At 37.7% G+C, this 14,582-nt stretch overlaps 1 protein-coding gene across 3 annotated transcripts; it reads right to left on the reverse strand.

Annotated features, from left to right (window-relative positions):
• Positions 1–3,826: 3,826 nt before the first annotated feature.
• Positions 3,827–14,555, reverse strand: lhx8.L (LIM homeobox 8 L homeolog). 3 transcript variants are annotated; one of them, XM_018256465.2, is made up of 9 exons: positions 14,422–14,555; positions 12,975–13,052; positions 10,474–10,641; positions 8,008–8,129; positions 7,668–7,888; positions 7,458–7,561; positions 6,308–6,403; positions 5,267–5,450; positions 3,827–4,441 (listed from the first exon to the last, which is right to left on the reverse strand). In XM_018256465.2, exons 1-9 carry the CDS (start codon positions 14,494–14,496, stop codon positions 4,365–4,367), a joined length of 1,125 nt encoding a protein of 374 aa, XP_018111954.1. In that variant the 5' UTR covers positions 14,497–14,555; the 3' UTR covers positions 3,827–4,364. The 3 variants fall into 3 exon arrangements, with proteins under 3 accessions (XP_018111954.1, XP_018111955.1, XP_018111953.1); XM_018256466.2 differs by lacking the exon at positions 12,975–13,052 and having other exon boundaries at positions 14,422–14,551; XM_018256464.2 differs by lacking the exon at positions 14,422–14,555 and having other exon boundaries at positions 12,975–13,160.
• Positions 14,556–14,582: the final 27 nt, after the last annotated feature.

Consider the following 14,582-nt stretch of genomic DNA (forward strand, 5'->3'; position numbering starts at 1 on the left):
TGCAGCCAGTATTTTCACAATATTTACTTAGGCCTGGGGAAGAATTTAGGTTGCCAGTCGACACTGGCAAGAAAAGCAAAATAGCAAACGGAGTGCCAGTAAATATATCCACATAAACAAATTCATGCCATCTGCCTACTTTCCATAGGACATTATTATGACAAAATTAGCGCTGTATTAAAGTTGTGGTCATTGCTACTCTAGTTGTGTGCTAAGACAACAAGTTAGGGTAAAACTACATGGGCGACTTTGGTGCATTTCCAGAGGATCTGTGCCAAAACGCAGGCGTAAAAATCATATGCGGCAGAAAATAAGGTAAGAAATACATATATCGTATTTTGTTGCAGTATTCATCCGACACAACGCGACCGTCGGATACAGACGCAGCATCTGCCAGTCGTGTTGTGTCGGATAAACGCTGCAACACCAACCGACATTGCTATTGCCTTATTTTCCGTCGCATCTGATTTGACGCCTGCGTTTTGGCGATGCTCGTCGGATCCACCAGAAACGCACCGAAGTCGTCCATGTAGTTCTACCCTTAAGTAAATGCCTGCAGACTCTTTATTGGATTCATAAACAAATACAGTATATTTTTTTGGGGGGGAGTGGGAACTACATGGAAATGATGTAATTGTGGTACTTATAATTTGCAGAGGATTCATTTTCTATAATATCATTACCTAATGCAATGCGTTGTTTATTAAGTGTGATGGGCATATTTAATTATGTGTGTGTATAAGCCCATTGGCTTCATCACTGATACTTTCTGGATAAGGTATAAAAACCCTTTATCTGCTTTCCTGTATATAAGTCGACTAGAAGTGCTTCACGTTTGCTAAATCTGTTACATGAAACTAAAGGACCAATTTGTTTATTGCAATGGAATAAAGAGGCTGACACAAACCTGGACCCACGAAGTAGTAAAGCCGGAGTCAGATTATAAAAAGGTTAAAAATGCTTACATTTCGTGTCTTAGACGAATTGTCCCTGATAGACATGAAACGCGTCAGGCCTTGGTTCTTTATTATGGAGAATAAAATGTAAGCATTTTTAACCTTTTACAATCAGACTCCGGCTTTACTACTTTGTGGGTCCAGGCTTGTGCCAGCCTTTTTTCCCCCCGGTGTTTGCTCTACTTTGCTGAAGGTCTGGGGCATGTGCACCCGGGCCCACCGTGTATAGTGGTAAGCTCACCCAACGTATTTAAACACAGCATATACTGGTTACATATTTGTATATTTTATAGCAAAGTTAAAGCAATGTTAAACTGATCAATACCACAAACTAAGAAAACCAATGGAGTGGTAAAAAAAAAAAAAGCATTTTCCGACACGGAAATTCTAGTGATCTGTTTATATTCTGAAGGGTGACCCAAGTAGGGAGAGGAAAGTTTTGTTTATATTCTGAAGGGTGACCCAAGTAGGGAGAGGAAAGTTTCTGTGACTTTGGTACCACTGTCTTAGAACTTAGTCAAATAAACTACAAGTGTGCAAGGGGCCATGCAACAACCATATGTGGACTTAGCTTTGCTAAGCAGGACCGCAAAATACTCATGCCAACAGGCTCTTGGAGTAAAAAAAAAAAAAGTGGTCTCTCAACAACTGAAGTAGAATGACCAGTAATCTGGTTTCTTGTTTTGGATAGATGGAGTCATCTTAAGCATGTTTATGAAGGGCTCATTGCACATTTCCCTTAGAGGAGAATGCAATACTAAAGAGCTCCATCAAATACTTGACCAGAGCAAAGCTATTTTCTCTGAATTTGTTACGTTTTTTTTTTTTTTTTTTAATATGGATCAGTTACTTCCCGGGCATGTTCAGTTGTGATAGAATAGTGTGTCGGTGATGTTTGCATGTAAATAGATTCATGAAAAAATGGTGTTTCTTTTATCATAAACAAATGAACATTCCTTGTTTTTCATAAACATACATAGGTTTGTATTAAATTGCTCACTGTTTGCAAACTCTTTTTACCATTAGTAACCTCGTGCAATGTATGATTGAGGTGACAATAATAAGCAACTGATGTGGTCCAGCAGATTAACTGCTTTTAAAATTTCTCATGTGTATGAATGTAACCTTGATACCCCATACCATGGGTGCTTCTGCTGTGCAGAATTAGAACTTTTCTATAATAAAAAAAATGCTTTAAAATACAAAAAAACAAAAACTGTTTATTGTGGCATTGTTGGAAGCTGGGTTCCTAATTTGATTCCATAATACTGTAACAGGTGGAATAAGGTTCTGAAATGTCTTTTAATAAAAAGAAATGTTTCATAACGTTTTAAATGTGTTTTATTGACCGTCATAATATATTGTCACCTTGCTGGAATGTCAATCACCAACAAGATTACAACATGCAAGCAATTACTTTATTTAAAAAAAAAAAAAGTTCCCTGTGATCTACTATCTTAAAATGGTGACATTGGCAGACAAGAGGATCTTTCACTGCCCACCAACGGCAGGTCTATATCAGGGTAATCCGAACAATCAGATTACAACGAGGCGCAATGGGCTCCGACGGGTCGGTCAGCGGAAAAATTAATCCTTCCAGATTGATATAGTGGCCAGATATCAATCGGGAAGACCAGTCGGAAAACTATACCCTCAAGAATGAATACTTAATCAACAGTATCATATATCAATCAATATCATATTAAGGGACATATTAAAGAATCTTACCAAACTGGTATATATATTTAAGTAAATATTGTCCTTTTACATCTCTTACCTTGAACCCCCATTTTGTGATGGTCTGTGTGCAGTCTCAGAGATCACCGTAGTATACTACTACGCTCTGCAGGTGCAAAATCTTTTTAACCATTTCACATCTCGGCTTTGGCATTCCTTCAGAGTTGCCCTCTTGGTTGCTTCTCTGACTAATCCACTTCCTAGCTAGTAATGGAGTTTTGGTGCACGGCTTCCTCTAGGGAGAGTTTTACTGTATTCTTTCCGTTGTCTTTATTTTATTTATGCCCTGGAGGACCATTAAAAAAAAAAAAGTTTGGGGGAATTTATTTGTTCAATGACCCAATCCTGACTGGTGCTTTGCCAGAACTTTTTCTCTTTCTTGTTTTGATACCTCCTTGTCTTTGTGATGATATTTAGTTATGTTCTCTGACAAAATCTGAATCCAAATGATCAGTGTCACATAGATTGAATCCATTCAACGAATGATATGACTTTATGTAGGCAATTGGCTTCACCAGATCTTATTTAAGGCTGTAACACAACGTAATGTGGAAATGCACTATAATTTCCATATGGAGAACACTGGACACCTGTCTAGCAGAAATAATCCAGTCCATTTAGCGCCTTGATATATATTTACATATTTGTGAAGTCACTTCTAATGTGTGTTCTTTATAAAAAAAAAAAAAAATATTGGCTACAAGAAATTAAAGAGCATTGTTAGAGAGCCTTTCCTTTAAGTTAGCGTTGCCTCTAGCTGTGCACACTAATTTTGAGACCAACGTCCATAAAGAATTGTGTTGAAACGCGTTAACTTTGTAGTTATTCCGACCGTCCGACACACTGACAAGCGTGCACATGGTTTTAAAAAGTGCTCACAAAAGAATTTTTCATGACGAAATTGAAGGGAACATTATTGCTTTAAGTGCCAGCCACTGTGAAATCTAAGCTACAGGCATAGATTCTATTGTCCCTGGATGTTTGAAACAAGTGTGGATTTTTTTTTTAAGTGGCACCTAAAGGGTTAATCAAACTACCTGACTGGACTATTTTTTTTTTCCCCCAGACACCCTCAAGAAACTTTTTAAAGGAGTCCAGGCAGAGGAACGTATAAAGTGAAAGAAGCAGAGTGCTGTAATCAAAGCTTTATTCAGTCAGTTCCAAAAGAGGGAAAAAATATTGAACTGAATTTGCTAGTTCACAGATATGAAAAGGGAAAGTAAATCAAAATACAAATGCACCTTTGTAATAATTTACAGATACAACTAATGACAAAACTACAATTTCACAAAAAAAATTGTAAACATTTTTTGCACACTTTTCAGACCTTTTTTTGGCAAAGTGCTCCGAAGATGACAAATAAATAAACACACAACTAAGTTGGACTATTTCCAGACAACACAAAAAGGGGGGAAAATAATGAAGTCAAGGAATTTAGTGGCACTTAAGTATAACCCCATTGATACTCACATGCAAGGGCAGCAACAAAAGTCCTTAAATTCATGTGTATAAGTTCTCGTTCACAGCTGAGAGAGATGCAAAAAAGCCAAGCATTCTTTTCTTCAGCGATGAAGGGGAGTTATATAAGAAAGCATTATGTTTCAATTATATTTTATACACAATAAATGACTATACCCAACGTACATTCTTGAGAAAAAAAAAAAAATACTTTTAAGCGTGACTTATTGGTAGTTGTGTCATGGAGTGGGGCAACAATGACTGGAGACCAAGAGCAGTCGGAGAATGAGCTAAAAAAAACAAAAACAAAAACCCATGAGTTAGATAATGTACATAAAGTAAAGCAGAACTGTTTTGGAAGCACCAATAAAAACCAAGAGGGAGGTTGATCTATAAGGTCTGCTAATTCCTTGTGCTCGTAGAAACATTGATGAGGTTTATGGATATAACTTGTGGCATGCACAGATTTCTCAGAGCGAGTATTGACATGATCCACATGACTTGCCTTGTATTTAAGCAATTATCCACAAAGGGCAATGACTGCAATCTAGTAAGCATACTGTCTATGGCAAATGTTATAATCAACTGTGCCAAAACGGAGATCTCTGTGCTCAAACAGATATAAGAACCTATATTTTCAGTTTCAATCAGATAGTTATGATCAACACAATATTCTCAATTGTGGTTTGTTACAAAATACCAGTCAATGCAGTTGTTGTGAAAGACTAAACAATAATTCAGCAGAGATTACGACATTAAGCCACATAAAAATATCCATAAAATGTGGCAAATCCCCCAATAGGATAAGAAAAACAAGGTAAATGTATCAGATACATTAAAACACATTATCCTACCAGCACTAGGGGCCTACACAATAGAAATGTAACCATACAATAAAAATTCCACAGAAAACGACTGCTAGCTCTCCAATTTTTATATTTGTTTAAATTTGTTAATTTATGTTAAAATTTGTTTAAGCCCTGCAGTATATGCAACAGTGTTCCTGCACAAAATAGAACTCTTAAAATTGGATAAGGGGTTGAAAAGGAGAGTTGGCAAGAAAAACTCCCCAGAAGGGATCATGGCATGCATAATGTTTATGTGGTATAGCTTACCATCCATGTAACTATGTAAAGCCGTTAGCATTGGTCCATCCTGAGGAACGTATGCGGAATAGGTCATTTCTTCTAACATTGGTGGAGACAGTCTAGATGGCTGCACAGCGGTAACTGGAGTGGTTGATGAATGATTTGGACTGACATGTTTCTTATGGCGTGCTCTACAGTTTTGAAACCAAACCTGAAACAAGGTTCAGTACAAAAAAAAACAAGTTAAAAAAAAAAAGTCAACAGAGATCAATGCTGGTTAGTAAGTGCTAGAGAGAGAAAGAGCAAAAGAAAGAGCAAAAGAAAAGAGCGAAAGAAAAGACAGAAAGAGCGAAAGAAAGAGAAAAAGAGAGAAAGAAAAAAAGAGAATGAAGGCAATGCAAACTTAAAAGGCATGAAAGACAGGAGCAGTAACCCATAGCATTAATCAGCAGGTAGCATTTACCGTCACCTGTCCAAAAGCCAACATCTTACTGTTAACTATGGGTTACTGCACCAGGTCAAACTTTTATTACATATGGGGGTTACTGTTTTGGCCTTATTTAATAAGAAGTAAAAGGAAATTAAACAATCATGGAATAAAAAGCAAAACAAATTAGAATTAAGGATTTACTTGTCTGAAAAGATGGAGCAACTTTGTGTGTTTATGCCTTCATATTCTGTGGTCTTTCCCATGCAATCAGATATTTTAAGCAAAAATATACAAAAAAGGGTCTTTCTGTAATTTGGATCTCCATACTTTAAGTCTACTAAAAAAATATTTAAATAGTAATCGAACCCAATAGCAGTGCTCTGCCTCCAACAAAGATTAATTCTACTTTAGTTGGGATCAATTACAAGCTACTGTTATTCTGTTACAGAGAAAAAGAAAAATTTTAAAAAATTGGAATTATTTGCTTAAAAGGGAGTCTATGGGAGATGGCCTTCCTGTAATTCAGAACTTTCCGGATAATGGGTTTCCAGATAACGGATCCCATACTGGGTTTCCAGATAACTGATCCCCATACCTGCATATATAACCATAAACAGAGCAAGCTAAAAGATGTTCACCTGTATTACACGTCTGCTTAGGCCTGTTCTTTCAGATAGTTTTTGTAGTGTTTGTGCATCAGGATTGTTGTCCTGCGCAAACTGTGCCTGCATAACCTGCAAACATCATAGGGTTTCTTTATTAGCAGTTATATAAAGACACACACATTCATACTGTAAAGGCAATGTGAAGTTTTCTTTGATATACTTTTCTATTTTATATATACGCTTTAAACATTTATACACAGATTATTTTCCCAAAAGAAGAGCATTGTAACTTTTTACATACAATTTCCACTGACACAAGGAAGACATTTCTGAGAGGTACTATACTAAAACCTGTTAATAATGAGCTTAGACAAAGGGGCTGGATAAGGCCACTAAACCATTACTTTGCTGATGTAATTTCACGTACAGGTATATGGTCACAGGACACCAGAAAACTTGCATCATCAGTCTGACTAATACTATGCCAATGGAATCCAATTGCTTAACACTTTTGGCTGGCTTCATTCCTTTGACCACCTGATTGTGACCACTGCTAACTTCAGGCGAGGGGTTTAAAATAAAAATTAGAAGAGCTATGGAAAGCAATAAGGATATTTGTGGCCAACCAATCAGGCAGACTAAACAATATAGTCAAATGTTAAGCTGTTTATGGTCCGTGTAGGTTTAAAACGGCAAGCTAAGTCATAATGATCTTCCTAGAAGACTGGGGGGGGAAACAAAAGGCAAAGTATGCATTACATGTTGATATTTCCATTAAACCGCTAAAAGGGGAAATACACGAGGGAATAGTTTTTCTTATGAGCAAATGGTGCCCAACAAATGGCTACACAGATATAAAATAAGCTTATTATTCACTTCTATTAAAAGAAAACCTTTTTTTATGTAATTAACAGAAGCAACGGCTTCCCTGTTATTAAATTGTACCATACTTATCTTTGATTGTCTACTCCAGTTGGCCTCAAATGAAATACCTGGCTGCTAGGGGTTACTGGACTAGGAAACACTACCCCTATGCTACTACATAAATGTTTGTTTATGGCTGTGTAAGTATGCAAATGTATGGTGTCTATAGCTGCTGCCCCTAGCAGAGTATGCAGAAGTCCATTTGTGAAAATTGAAGAAAGACTAAAAAACCAAAACCCGTGTGGAAAGGACAACTTACCTGGAGCTGGTCTGCTGTGAAACTGGTACGAGCCCTTTTAGCTGGCTTTGGTTGATTTATATCCTGCTCTGTTAATAAAGCACCCTCCACACTAACCCTGTTACCTGGAACAGTGGAAGGAAAAAAAAAAATGATAAATTCATTGTTAATCTTTCAGACCTTCTAAACACAATAATAAGCCTAAACAACTTGCACATGCACAGTACTTACCATTTTCCACTGCTCTTTTCAGATTGTCCAACATGCAGTCATAATGCACTCTGCAAAGGACTTTTTCTTCTACCAAAGCAAACTCCTCTCCTGTGGACAGCTGGCGCTTGCACGAGTAACATGCAAAACAAGCTAAGTGATAGACATTGCCCTTTGCTCGTCGCACCCAGTCAGTGGCATGAATGTGCCGACCACACCGTGAACACCGTGTTCCATACCGTCTTAAACAAAATTAAAAAAAAAAAAAAAAAAAATGTTTTATTGCCAGGTTAAAATGTTTTTGCCCCACTCGTCATATCAAAACTGATACGGATATATCAAGTACATACATGTATACTACCTAAAATAATCAAGCTTGCAGTAGATGTCTTTATCTTTGATGTAGCAGCTGGTGTGCCTTCCAAGGGAGGTTCTGCATACACTACAGGACAGGCAGCGCACATGCCAGCACAGGTCATTTACCTGGAGAAAAAACAAAAATCATCATTGAAGGCAACAATAACTTTTTTGGTTCAGGCCTGATCTAGTAGCATGTAATACATGTTTTAACATACAAAACGAAATAATATGCAGGAACACCAATGTGATAATTAGCATAAATATTTTTCCACTGAGAAGTCACTTTTGATAAATGTATATAATAGCAGTTCTAATTGTAGATGCAAAAAAAAAAAAAAAAAATTTAAATATGCTATACTGTTCTCAAATATTCTGAAAGCCTGTAATTGTAGCTAGTCCATCAAGCATTCACCATGCAACATGTATTCTGCACATATCCCATTAGAACAGAAGGAAAAGATCTGAAATACATGCAACAAATTGAGCAGTTTACAATTTTTCAGCAATCTACTACAATTATTACCAATTATAACAAATTGTGTTGCTCACTATTTAAACACAGGGTTAGGGTAACGCAACGTGAAATGTATCTTGTGACTAAACTTTTTGGTTTATGATATTCAATTCTTGATTTATCCAAAAGTACAAATGAACACTTATTGCTACCATGTCCCCAACCTTCCACATTGCCAAAGAAATGTTAAACATACTGGGTATATAAGCCAAATCATAAAAAATGTTTTAAAGAATTGGAACACCCATTCTGTCCCCATGGCAGATAACAAGCAGTTCATCTGAAAAGATTGCTGGAGGATGCAGTTATAGTAAGTTAAAATTACTATGGGTTAGATTTTCTGGAAAAAATTAAGCCATTGAGCTTTGCATAAGTTAATAATTTGCTTTATTAAATTGTTGTTAGTTAGGGAGACAACTGGATATATTATATGTGTAATGTTAAGATTCCCTGATATTACACCTGACGTTTTGAGTGTGAGCCCTTTGAAACAGAGGAAAGCGAATACATTTGTTCCTAGCAGTTCCTATTATACATAATATGACAACTTCCTTGCAAAACACTGGAGTGTAAAACCAAAATCCCTTTCAATACAACTGAACAGGAATACAGCAAGCAATGCAATACTTATAGGAGTAAAATACAAAAACAGAGATTAAGTCCCCCCCACCCCAAATTCATTAGTACAAAAACAAATTGGGTTATCGATAAGTATACTGTATATAAAAACACAGCAGCATGTTGGGACAGTATAACAAGTATCTAATGATTCAACTATAAATATAAATTTTGATTCAAGGAACCGCTAATTGATGAGTACATATTTCAAATGAATCTTTACTTATATAGTGCATATTATTTTCTGCGGCGCTTAAGTGAATCCATCGTTCACATCAGTCCCTGGTGGTGTGTGAGGAAACCAGAGTACAAGGATGAAATTCATACAGACAATGGGAGAACATTGAAACTGAACCAAGCTTCCCAATACTACAAAAACATATTTTATACATTCGTATCTATAACAGGACAAAGACTATTTTACCAAATTATGTAAAGGGGGGTGGTGTAATATCACTTCTAGCTTGTGAATCCCTATCCCTCAGTAAGCCTAAAGATTGTATTTGTTTTCTCAAATAGGCTCCCGAAGTAAAGAGTTTTCAAATAATTATGATGTCAGGGCTCTTAAAAAAGGCAAACTAACCAATTATTCCTTTAATTTATTTCAAGGAAGGTTTATGCTATTAACATGAGGGCATAATGAAAGTCTCTAAATGAGTTTGATCAGTTCAGTTAATAAATAATAGTCATTGATATTGATGGAAATGAAGAGATACTTAAACATGTATGATACATTGAAAAAGAAAGTTCAATTTCCATACAGACTTTGCTCTGACTTTTTACCTATAATGTTTTAGGACAGAGTAAAGTATTTTAGATATATTTTAGATATTTATCTATATTTTAGATATATTACATACATCTGATGATTATGTGTTATTTTTCCACTTTTAAAAACAATTTGCAGATTTAAGCTAGTCCCCCTTATGGCACACTTATAGTGTTAAAAAACAACATAAAAAGACCTGAATGCAGCCAGTACATGCTGTTCTCTCTAGGACATCAATGGTATTTATGTCTCCCTCTATATTTAACCAATGTATTTCAGCTCTTTCACTAAAAAAAAAAAAAAATGTACTGTGGTGACATCTAAAACTATTTTTAAGACAATAAATAAAAATGCACACGGTACAGAGAGCTTGTATATATTAAATCAATAGTGGATTTGGTTTTGGACAGAGGACAAAGTGTATCGGTATCCTATATAACATGGCAATTGGAAGTTATACTGCACAGTTTCGTATTGGTTAGAAATGAGGTTAAGGACCAGAACATACATCCATACAATGAAAAATAACCACCAGATTTAGGAAAACGTTGCTGCAGAGTGCATACCTTAAGCAGGTATTTATCTACTATTTCCATGCCACAGTTGTTGCACACGTTCTTGCCCTGGTTGAGGCCAGCCGTTGGCATGGAATGAGGAGAAGAGGAGGATACAGGAGACAGAGGAGCTGATGAACAAGAATCTTCATCCATTGCAGCACCGGGACTTCCCTGCACCTAGAACAACATCAAAAAAAGGTTTTAGAAGAGGGATTGCTTAGTGGAAAAGCTAGACAGAAGGGTGGAGTGGGCCACGGCAGTGTTTTAAACCAGTTATAATAAAATTAGAATTCTTTGCAAGTTTCCAACAGATATAATAAATTATGAATTGTCGGTGTTTTTATAGTTTGTCAACAAATTGTAATTTCTCTTTTCTGCCTTGGAGGTTTTAAGTTCAATAACGTAGCAGCAGCCATTTGATGAACAGAAACAATGCAAGACAAGATTTCCATTACATCGTTAGGAGACACAACCAGCAGTGCAGAAAGGAACATGAAAAAAAAAAAAAAACATCCATCCTACAATAGTTGTTTAGAGTGCCTGAAAACTGTGCTGAAATCATAATCATTATTTACATCTGGGGAAAGGGCATAACAAAATAAATAGCCCAACATGAAGTAGATTTACACAGATTAGCTTTTGTTTTTTTGTATGTTAGTTTTTGTGGTGTTTCCCTGGATGCTCCTGTGTGGAAGCCCAATAAAAGCTTTATTGCAGTTATCCTGCTCTTGTGAGTGCTTCCCAAACTTACAAAATAGCCCAACATGTTTTTATCTTCCCACGGACAAATTCCAACAAGTTTAGCTGTGAAATGTGGCAGTCTATGGGAAACCCACGCAGAACTTAAGATACTGGAAACAAAAGTTACCAACTACTCGAGTCAGTTCTTTCAGTTGTTACATGCTGAAGATTATCTAGAAAGAAATTATCTAGAGAGTGTGTATGTGTGTGTATGTGTATATATATATATATATATATATATATATATATATATATATATATATTTTTTTTTTTTTTTTTCAGTGAATGGACCCGCACTCATTCTTAAAGGTGAAATAAATGTGCTTTTATTCACAGGCACATTTATTTCACCTTTAAGAATGAGTGCGGGTCCATTCACTGAATTGTAATATGGAATTTTGACCAACGCACCACCATCAACAGAATTTGAACCGGGAGGAGTGCGGTCACTGTACAAACTATATATATATATATATATATATATATATATATATATATATATATATATATATACACATACATACATACATACATACATACATATATATATATATATATATATATATATATATATATATATATATAGATATATAGATATATAGATATATATATAGATATATAGATATATTATGTCCAATGGTACCTGCACTCCAACCACTTGTACTTTCACGGGTGCTTGGTCAAAAACGTAATGTATAATGATCAAAGGATGGACCAGCACTCCAGTTCAAATAAATAACGTGCTTTTATTTATCACCGTGCATCCAACGTTTCGGGCCGCATTGGGGCCTTTACCAATGCGGGCCGAAACGTTGGATGCACGGTGATAAATAAAAGCACGTTATTTATTTGAACTGGAGTGCTGGTCCATCCTTTGATCATATATATATATATATATATATATAAAATATATATATATATATATATATATATATATATATATATATATATATATATATATATATATAGTGAATAAAGTACCCCCTCATAAAGTACCCCCTCTTGTAAAATATAAGGATATTATAAGTTACCAAGGAGTTTCATGAAAACATAAAATATAAAAAACACGAGGCCAAAGCCGCACACACGGGAAGGCCCCACGTGTTTTAGCGTGCCTAGACGTGTGAGCTAACTGATCCCATTTTCTTGCACTCAGTTTGTACAGATGAGCATTCAGATGTGTTTATTTAACACAACATTCTGCATTTGTAGGCTTGACGCACATTCAGAATACATTATAACTGTGAAATTCATGTTGAATTTCAAGGAAAAAAACAAATACCTGTCAGTGTATAGACTGGGACAGTAGGCTCCTTTTTGTTTGCTTGGTACCCAGAGGAGTTCGTGAAGTGTGGCTGTGTGTAAATGTAGTGTGTGTGGAAAAGCAGCCATGGGACCATGATTCACACACAAGCTTCACTGACTATGAATGCACTTTCCGAGGAGATATATAGGGTTCATAGGAGTCACTGCCCCTCACTGCCCCTCACCAGCTGGAATGTCGTTGGCATGTTGCATGATATAACAGAGGGACCCTTGTATTGGCACAAAGCAGCCAGACTCTTCCCACAATTCACAGGGCTCACGTTCACTCACCATCCAAAATTGTCAGGAGACTGAATGGCAATTTAAAAAGTAAACGGAGAGGAAAAATCTAAAAGATCCTACCGAGTTTCCCCGAAGCCCCTATTCTGGCTATTCCGTCTCCTCCCTCGCGCCCATTCCTAGTGGGGAGCCACGTGTCGGGCCGGTATGTGTACATGACTTACCGGAGTCCCTTCGCTTTTCCGGCTCCTTCCCATTGGCAGCGCTGTTCCCGCACACTCCTCGGACATACGGGGCGCAAACTGCAGGACAGAGAGGAAAGAGCGGATTGAGCGCGGTGTCGGTACCCTCTTCCCAAATCCCGGCCGCTGCCATAACTCGGAGCCGCTTGCTGCGGTGCGGAAGATCATTGCGCGCTATTTATGCCCTCTCCCTGTAACCCTTCCACAGCCGCAGCCGGGGACACTGGAAGCCCGAGGCTATTCAAACCGGCCTTTGTACTGCGATTTGGTCCTGCGATCGCTCCTATTAGTTCAAACGTGCTGTCGTTTTAAAGGTTTGGTTTTGTTTAAAGTATTGATGCCTCACTGTTGTCACTGGCCGGAGCCTTCCGCTGTTGTATAAGAACTGAATGGCTACACAGGACCAGCCTGGAAGACACGGTGACTCTGGCACAAAGTTGGCACAAGTACTAAGCGCCTGTCCCATACATGTTTGGCACAGCTCCGCTGTCTGCGTGTTCACCGGGTACAAATGTGTCAGTGCGTTATTACGCTAAGTACGTAGAGCAGCCAGTGGAGTTTATGGGCAGTAAGCGAGACTACCAACCGCAGGGCCAGCACTTCCCTCCCCAGTGACAGGGCACAGACTAGGGCCGACTGAGCTGCAATTAGAGGCGCAGCCGCACACACAGGGGAAGCCTTTCAGCTGCGAAGCCGGCAAGTGAAGAGCTTTAATAGGATCCTCAAGAGCTAATTAGCGCCGAGTGCGAGCAGCTCGCCTGTTTCTTCCGATCATCATTTGAATGAAAATGCTGCAAATTAAACCGAGCCAGCGGCCCTTCTGCAAACCGGCTGCAATTAAATCTGCAGGTGAATTATATTCATTTCTTTTACAGTTTTCAACTGCCACTTGAGGTTCGATAAAAGGCAACATTTGTGCTGCCAAAGGGATTATTTTTAACAGAGAAAAAAAAACAAAAAAACCTGGAACAATAGTAAATACTTAGGCTGAATTGAATGCGCACTTTAGGGGAGATTTAAAAAAAAAAAAGGGAATCGTTTTGCACCGGGCAGACAATGAGCACCAGCAGCCACATAGGATTTGTTATAGGAATTATTTGCGCAGCGCGTGGCTCTGGGGCGCCTTGTTTTAAAGATCCATTTGCGACATGCATGAGATCTGTTGCATGGATCTATTTGTATGGATCTCACAATTATAAATATAGACCCGGAGCAAGGAACTATTCTGTTGATGTATGTAACTAGCCCATCAGGGGCAATATCTAAAGAACATTTTATTCTGCCCATTCTGATGGGAAATGTATTGATAGTGCGATCTGTAGGAACGAATGGGGTTGTAGCTGCTGCTGAGAATAGGGGGAGATCCATTCGATCCCACAGCTGGAAATAAATACATCGCTGACTTGCGCCAAGAAATTCCCTTTCTTACCTTATCGGACGCTACGGCAGGAATATCCTTGTCTTCCAGTTTGCACAAAAACATCTGCTCGCTCTTCCAATACATGGCCCTGCCAGGCCTACTCACATAGCAACTCCACAGGATCCACACAACTGGAAAAGCCACGACCAGCTCTCCCACTGCCTCCTAGC

This window comes from Xenopus laevis, chromosome 4L (assembly GCF_017654675.1).
Source record: "Xenopus laevis strain J_2021 chromosome 4L, Xenopus_laevis_v10.1, whole genome shotgun sequence".
Classification (NCBI taxonomy): Eukaryota; Metazoa; Chordata; class Amphibia; order Anura; family Pipidae; genus Xenopus; species Xenopus laevis.

Excerpts from the sequence above, each read along its gene's own strand:
- lhx8.L (XM_018256464.2), bottom strand. The coding sequence starts at position 13,160 with ATGATCTTCCGCACCGCAGCAAGCGGCTCCGAGTTATGGCAGCGGCCG. Across the intron at positions 8,130-10,473 it reads TAGATAAATACCTGCTTAAG|GTAAATGACCTGTGCTGGCA; the intron begins GTATGCACTCTG and ends TTTTTTCTCCAG. Across the intron at positions 7,562-7,667 it reads GAAAAGAGCAGTGGAAAATG|GTAACAGGGTTAGTGTGGAG; the intron begins GTAAGTACTGTG and ends CCACTGTTCCAG.